Source organism: Saimiri boliviensis, chromosome 14, assembly GCF_048565385.1.
Source record: "Saimiri boliviensis isolate mSaiBol1 chromosome 14, mSaiBol1.pri, whole genome shotgun sequence".
Taxonomy (NCBI): Eukaryota; Metazoa; Chordata; class Mammalia; order Primates; family Cebidae; genus Saimiri; species Saimiri boliviensis.
In genome coordinates, this window is record NC_133462.1 from 3,315,568 (window position 1) to 3,323,187 (window position 7,620).

A 7,620-nucleotide genomic window follows, 5' to 3' on the forward strand; every position below is an offset into this window, starting at 1 on the left:
ACACGAGTGGGGCAGGCAGCAGGCCTCTGAGTCACACAGGCCTGGCCCGGGGCCTGCTCCCCTTCTGACCTTGGCTAACACCATCGCTCCTCGGAACCTCAGTTTCCTGCTCCGTAAACTGGGGATAAATACTGAGCCTTTGGGCAGCTGGAAGGATCCATTGCAAAGCCCTGCACAAGGCTAGGTGCAGAGCAGGTGCTGAGGACACGGCAGCACCCGTGACCTGAGTGCATCTCACAGCTACTGCAGCTCCTGGGTCTGAGGGAGGAGGGGCTGGGCCTGGACCCCTGGGTCTGAGGGAGGAGGGGCTGGGTCTGGACTCCTGGGTCTGAGGGAGGAGGAGCTGGGCCTGGACTCCTGGGTCTGAGGGAGGAGGAGCTGGGCCTGGACTCCTGGGTCTGAGGGAGGAGGGGCTGGGCCAGGACTCCTGGGTCTGAGGGAGGAGGGCTTTGGGAACTGTTGCCTGGTCCCTGGACACCAGCACTCCTGGCCTCTGGGGCAAGACCTAGGTGCTGAGCTCTGGGCCTGTGATCCCCGCTCAGGTGCATGGAGGGTCTGGCCCACCCTCCCCTCTGCCCTCCTGCCCGGACCTTGTTGGGGCTTCACAATATGTTTTGTCCCCTCTGCCCTGGGACCAGAGCCCAGAGTCCAAGCCAGTCTAAGTTTGGAAGGGAGAGGGAGGGGGCAGCGGTGAGAGGGGGTGAGGGAGGGGTGTGGGGGGACAGGATGTCTCTGTCTCTGAGCTGTCACACACACCCCTGTCCCGGGCCCAGAGACAGGGAGGGACAAAGGCTTTGAGAGAGAGTCGGGAACAAAGAGGCGGAGAGAGACACAGAGACACTGGGGAGAGTGGGTGGGGAGGCCCAGAGGGGCCGGAGAGACGGGACCCAGACAGACAGAGAGTGGGGAGCAGGCGGGAAGCAGAGTGTGGGGACACCCCCAGAGTTGGTGACAGAAGAGTGGGACAGTGTGGGGACAGGGGAGAGGGGCCAGTGACCCACAGAGACAGGGCAGGGAGGAGTCCCACCCCAGAGACCCAAAGGCAAGACAGAGACAGGGAGTAGGGGGAGGGAGAAGGAGACAAAGACACGTGAAGAGAGACAAGAGAGAGAGGGAGCAGGAGAGAGGCAGAGAGACAGGTGCTGGTGTAGAAGGAAGGAGAGCCTGAGGCTGGCTGAAGAGAGGGCAGAGAGGGCGGGGCAGTAGGGCGATCACCTGGGCAGGGCAGCGAGGAATACTCCCAGAGCGTGGCAGGAGGGGGCACAGAGGCAGAGACACCTCCTGCTGGGCAGGCCCGGACAGTCGGGGGGGCTGAGGCTCACCTTCCAGCCCCTGGCTCTGCACAGCAAGAACCTGTGGGGCGCAGGGGGCTGGTTGCTCTCTGGGGAACCCTGACCCGGGGGTTCTGCCCAAGGGCCACTCCACCCCAGGCAGCCCTGACATGGAGCCCAGGGCCTCCGAGACCCCTGAGGATGGGGACCCAGAGGTGAGAGATGGGGAAGAGGGAGGAAGACAGAGGGAGAAGAGGAGGAGAGAGAGGCAGGAGGCCACGTGGGGAGAGAGAGGAGACGCAGAAAACAGGGAAACACAGACTCAGAAACCCAGAGCCAGGGAGGGAGGATGACAGAGACCCAAGGACACAGTGAGGCCCCCAGAGAAACGGACTCAGAAACACAGGGCAGCACGTGTGGGGGAGAGGATGGCGGAGAGAGGCCGAGTGAGCGGGGGGGCGGGGGCAGCCACACCCGGGGCTGGGGGCTCGTGGCCTGCTCCCACAGGCGGGGACAGGCGGGGCCTCTGAGACAATGACCCCTAACCTCACCAGGACACAGAAACAGGTGGCCCGAGCCCGGGTGAGTCACTGTGACTCATCCTCCTCTCTGGGGACAGTGACCCCTGTCCCCTGCCCCCACCCCCCATCCCGGGCTGGGCTCGACCTCCTCCCCCGCCACTCTCAGCAGACCCCAGACTCGCCCCCGCCTCACCCTGCCCGTCTCCCATAGGAGGACACAGCCACAGCCCTCCAGCGGCTGGTGGAGCTGACGGCCAGCAGGGTGACCCCGGTGAGGAGCCTCCGGGACCAGTACCACCTCATCCGGAAGCTGGGCTCCGGCTCCTACGGCCGTGTTCTCCTCGCTCAGCCTCACCAGGGTGGTGAGTTCGGTCACCCAAGGGCAGCCTCCCCCACTGCCCCACAATAAGAGTTCTCTGAGTCCTCTCCCACAGGGAGCATTCCCAGGAGGAGCTGACGGGGTGGGGGGGGGGGAGGGGGACCCTTCTCCATGGGGACCTTCTGAAAGTTATGAGCTCTGTGATCTTCTGAGAAACACAGGCCCCCCAGAGAGGGTGGGGGGCTGCCTACGGTCCCACGGCAAGACAGGCAGGCAACCCAGGTTGGAATCCAAGTCACCAGGTCTCTTACTGGATGCAAGGGGAAGCTGAGGCCCGGAAAGGGTGAGGCCACTGTGCCAACCCATGCCGCAGTCTGAGGCAGAGCAGGAAGGGTCTCCCACCCACACCTCACGGGGAGGAACCCATGAGAAGGGCGAGGCTCAGCGAGGTTACACGCTGGCTCAGGTCCCGCCGCAGGACCAGAGCCACCTGCGTGTCTTCCCGGCAGGCCCGGCTGTGGCTCTGAAGCTCCTGCGTCGGGACTCAGTCCTGAGAAACACCTTCCTGAGGGAGTTCTGTGTGGGCCGCTGCGTCTCCGCACACCCAGGCCTGCTGCAGACCCTGGCAGGACCCCTGCAGACCCCCCGCTATTTTGCCTTCGCCCAGGAGTATGCACCCTATGGGGATCTCAGCGGGATGCTGCAGGAAAGGGTGAGGCCACAAGAGACAAAGGTTGGGAGTGCTTATCCCAGGTCCAACTCTGACCCCCAGATCAGGGCCCACCCAACCTGGCTCCGCCCTGACCCCCCCCAAATGACCTCCCCCTTTGTAATTCTCAATGAGGTTTCCTGTCCGACATCAACCCTGATCCAACCAATTACCCAAACACAAGCATGGAAGGGCAGGGAGCTGGGGTGGGGCTGAGGATGACTGAGGTCAGTGGCACGGGTGGGGATGGAGACAGGATTGGGACTTCAGTTGACACTGGGGATAGGGGCATGGGCATGGGTGGAGGTGGGTGGGTTGAGTTTAGGGTTGATTACAGATTGATCATGGCTATGGAGAAAAGCATGAATAGGGTTGCAGAGGGAAGCAGAGATGGCTGAGGATGTGTATATGTAGACTGAGGGTTGGAGATGGGCTTGAAAGGAGACCAGGTCAGGACAGGTCCCATGAGTTTCTAGGGCCTCTTCAGTTTGGAGATTTGGGGTAGGGATCATTCTAGGAATAGATTTTGGATTTGAGATAAAGTTGGGGATAAATGGAAGGAACAAAAGAAGGAAGGGGACGAGGAAGGTTTAGGTGGTTGAATGAATGGAAGGATGGAAGGATGGGCGAGTGCATGGATGGATAGGTGAATAGATGGGTGGAAGGAAGGATTGGTAGATGGATGGATGGATGGATGGATGGATTGGTGGTTGGTTTGGTGGGTGGGTGGGTGAGTGGATGGATAGATAAGTGGATGGGTGGTTGGGGGGATGGAAGGATTGGTGGGTGAATGGATGGGTGAATGGAAGGAAGGATTGGTGGATGGATCGATGGATGGATGGATGGATTGGTGGTTGGTTTGGTGGGTGGGTGGGTGAGTGGATGGATAGATAAGTGGATGGGTGGTTGGGGGGATGGAAGGATTGGTGGGTGGATGGATGGGGGAATGGAAGGAAGGATTGGTAGATGGATGAATGGATGGATGGATGGAGGGATGGAAGGTTTGGTGGGTGGGTGAATGGATGGATGGATAAGTGGATGGATGGATGGATGGATGGAAGGTTTGGTGGGTGAGTGGATAGATGAATGAGTGGATGGGTGGGTGGGTGGATGGAAAGATTGGTAGATGGATGAGTGGATGATGAATGAATGAGTGAAAGAAAGCAAGAGAAGACGAATATATGGATGTTGGATAATTGAATAACTTACTGGATTGCTGACTGTTTGGTAGAATGAATGTTGAATGGACATATTTTTTAATACCATGAGGATGGATGGCTTCATGGATGGATTGCTGCCTGGCCAGCTGGATGGCTAGATGGGTAGATAATTGATGAAATGAACTGGGAGATTTTAGAACAGACTCTGAGTTAGAGAAGGGGTCTAGACTAGTATAAGACTAAGATTTGGGTTAAGAATGAAATTTGAGTTCTCACTGAAGAAGATCCGGATGGTCAGTTTACAAAAGATGTATAAGCAATGTTCATAGTGGCCTGAGTATTCAAGTTAGGAGAATCTTTGAAAGAAGCTGAAAGAAGGAGCTCTGGTAATAAGACCAGCTGGGAGTCAGTCTCCGGGAGTGCAGCTATGGCTGCAGGTTGAGGTTGAGAAGGATGGAGAGAAAGTCTCTGGGGGCATGCGGTGGGGACACTGGAGGTAGCCACTAATCTTGGGTTCTAGATTCTCAAACCCCAAGAGTCAAACTCTTAGGACTTAGGAGTCTAGAACCTCTTTCAAGAATGGTTATGAAGAAACCAGCTGGTGCGGTGGCTCATGCCTGTAAACCCAGCACTTTGGGAGGTCAAGGCAGGAGGATCCCTTGAGGCCAGGAGTTTGAGACCAGCCTGGACAACATACAGAGGACAGAACCAAGACACTCTGACCTTCCTCCTGTCTTCTTGACTGCAGGGCCTCCCAGAGCTGCTGGTGAAGCGGGTGGTGGCCCAGCTGGCAGGAGCTCTGGACTTCCTCCACAGCCGGGGGCTGGTCCATGCAGACGTCAAGCCGGACAATGTGATGGTCTTCGACCCGGTCTGCAGCCGTGTGGCCCTGGGAGACCTGGGTCTGACCCGGCCAGAGGGCAGCCCGACCCCTGCCCCACCAGCACCTCTGCCCACAGCACCACCTGAGCTCTGCCTCCTGCTACCACCTGACACCCTGCCTCTGCGGCCAGCTGTGGACTCCTGGGGCCTGGGGGTGCTTCTCTTCTGTGCTGCCACTGCCTGTTTCCCTTGGGACGTGGCACTAGCCCCTGACCCTGAGTTCGAGACCTTCGCTGGCTGGGTGACCACCAGGCCTCAGCCACCTCAGCCACCACCACCCTGGGACCAGTTTGCGCCCCCAGCCCTGGCCTTGCTCCAGGGGCTTCTGGACCTGAATCCCGAGACGAGGAGCTCCCCACTGGCTGTCCTGGACTTCTTGGGGGACAACTGGGGGTTGCAGGGGAACAGAGAAGGTCCTGGGGTTTGGGGGAGCGTGTCCTATAAGGATGGAGAGGAGGGAGGCTCAAGCCTGGAGGAGTGGACAGATGAGGATGATAATGATAAAAGTGGCGGGAGAACGGGGACAGATGGGGGAGCTCCCTGACCAGGTGACAGGGACAGGTGGCCAGAGCCTGGGCCAAAGGCCCTTCCCCCAGCCCCTGGGGCCACCTGGATGGAGAGACAGCTGCAGCTGGAAGGACAGAGAGGAACACGCTGCACTCTCCCTGTGGGACGCCGGGCTTGGCTGCACCACTCCTCTGCCAACGGGGACCCAGGAGTCCAGCTCCTGCTCCTCCTCTCTCAGACCCGGGGTCCAGGCTGCCAGCCCTCCCCCTCGAGAACACCTCCTTTTCCTTCTGTCCTGAGTGTGTCTTCTTGAAGGAAGAAGGCGCTTGTCCCCCTACCACCACCCTCCCCTGCCTGTGTGTTTCTGTACTCACAGGACACGCTGAATGGGCATCGTGGGGTTCTTTTCTTTTCTTTTTTCTGTCTTTACTTCTTCTTTCTGAGGAGTCTCACTCTGTCACCCAGGCTGGAGTGCAGTGGTGTGATCTCAGCTCACTGCAACCTCTGCCTCCCAGGTTCAAGCAATTCTGCCTCAGCCTCTTGAGTCGCTGGGACTACACGTGCACCACCACACCTGGCTAATTCTTAGTAGAGATGGGGGGGGTCTCACTATGTTGGCCAGGTGGTCTTGAACTCCTGACTTTAGGTCATCTGCCCGCCTTGGTCTCCCAAAGTGGTGGCATTACAGGCATGAACCACTGCACCCGGCTAATTTTGTATTTTTAGTGGAGATGGGGTTTCACCATGTTGGCCAGGCTGGTCTTGAGATCCTGACCTCAAATGATCTGCCTGCCTTGGCCTCCCAAAATGCTGGGATAACAGGTGTGAGCCACTGCACCTGGCCATCATGGAGTTCCGATAGGATCACGCCTCTCCTCTAAGACCTTCGGTGGCTCCTGCTGTCCATGTCACAAGATCTGAACTTTAGGGTCCGACACCATGTAAACCTCACCCTCCACCCCTGTCACTTCTCTGGGTGACGTCATGGCAGTCACTCATCTGCTCTGGACCTAAATCTACCCATGCACACATGAGCGCGTACACCCACATACACACGCACAGGCACACACATATACACACACACGCACACACGCACATATACACACACACGCACAGATGCACACACAGCTGCTGGCAGACACTGGCACACTGTGTGCCCTCCCCCGAGAGCATCTTCCCCCAAGTCCTGTGGCTCCAGGAAGTGCCCCCTGCCCCAAGCCCTCTCTGGCCTCCTGGGAACTTGTATGGGAACAATCCGTGTCTCTTTCTGTCTCTCTTCTCTTGACTGTCCAGGCTGGACCGGGTCTTTTCCACATTTAGATCATTCTGGGTTCTGCTCCCACAGAGCACCGCGGATTGTGATTGTCCCAGCTCCAGCCGCCTTTCTCAGACCCGTCAATCCTAAGAGCCAGGCCTGGTGCCAATGGGTCTCCTATCTCACCATGGCCAGTCTGCGTCTCTCTCAGTCCCATGCCACCTCCCAGACCAGACATGGAGCTCGGCTTGTGGAGGTTCATGCCTGCGGGACAGGGACGAATTAGATCCAAATTCATGCCCCAGCACCCAGCGGAGGGTCAGGAACTGGAGATTGTGTTTGCTTTACAGGAATTTATGCTTCTAGACTGAAAAGTGAGCTCATGACATGCAACATGGTGCCCTGGGCTCGAGCCGTCGTGGAAGCGCGCTGGTGAAATAACAGTCTGGTGTTGGCCCAACTGTGAGCCTCTTCGTTTTGACAAATGTCTCATGGTTTGCATCACGACCCGACACTGGGGGAGGTTGGGGGAGGGTGCACGGGAAGTCTCTGCAGGATCTTAGCAACCATTTTATAAATCTAAAATGATTCCAAAATAAAACGTTTATTTAAAAAAATTAAGTGACTTCACATCAGTCATGGCACTATAAACTGGAAAGGTAGGCCGGCAAGGTGGCTTATGTCTGTGATCCCAGCACTTTGGGAGGCTGAGGCAGGTGGATCATCTAAGGTCAGCAGTTCCAGGCCAGCCTGGCCAACATGGTAAAACCTTGTCTCTATTAAAAATATAAAAATTAGCCAGGCCTGGTGGTGGGAACCTGTAATCCCAGCTACTCGGGAGGCTGACGCAAGAGAATCACTTGAACCCGGGAGGCAGAGGTTGCCATGAGCTGAGATTGGGCCACTGCACACTTCAGCCTGGGTGACAGAGCAAGTCTCTGCCTCAAAAAAAAAAAAAAAAAAAAAAAAAAAAAAATGCTGGGTGCAGTGGCTGAC

The 7,620-nt window shown here is 57.5% G+C and overlaps 1 protein-coding gene across 1 annotated transcript; it reads left to right on the forward strand.

Moving 5' to 3' along the window:
* The first annotated feature begins 743 nt into the window (after nucleotides 1–743).
* On the forward strand, nucleotides 744–7,234 carry SBK3 (SH3 domain binding kinase family member 3). Its single transcript, XM_003944690.4, has 4 exons — nucleotides 744–1,486; nucleotides 2,004–2,154; nucleotides 2,621–2,823; nucleotides 4,729–7,234. The coding sequence occupies exons 1-4, from the start codon at nucleotides 1,442–1,444 to the stop codon at nucleotides 5,404–5,406; spliced, it is 1,077 nt and encodes a 358-aa protein (XP_003944739.1). The 5' UTR covers nucleotides 744–1,441; the 3' UTR covers nucleotides 5,407–7,234.
* The last annotated feature ends 386 nt before the right edge of the window (nucleotides 7,235–7,620 follow it).

Excerpts from the sequence above, each read along its gene's own strand:
- SBK3 (XM_003944690.4), top strand. The coding sequence starts at position 1,442 with ATGGAGCCCAGGGCCTCCGAGACCCCTGAGGATGGGGACCCAGAG. Across the intron at positions 1,487-2,003 it reads CTGAGGATGGGGACCCAGAG|GAGGACACAGCCACAGCCCT; the intron begins GTGAGAGATGGG and ends CGTCTCCCATAG. Across the intron at positions 2,155-2,620 it reads CGCTCAGCCTCACCAGGGTG|GCCCGGCTGTGGCTCTGAAG; the intron begins GTGAGTTCGGTC and ends TCTTCCCGGCAG.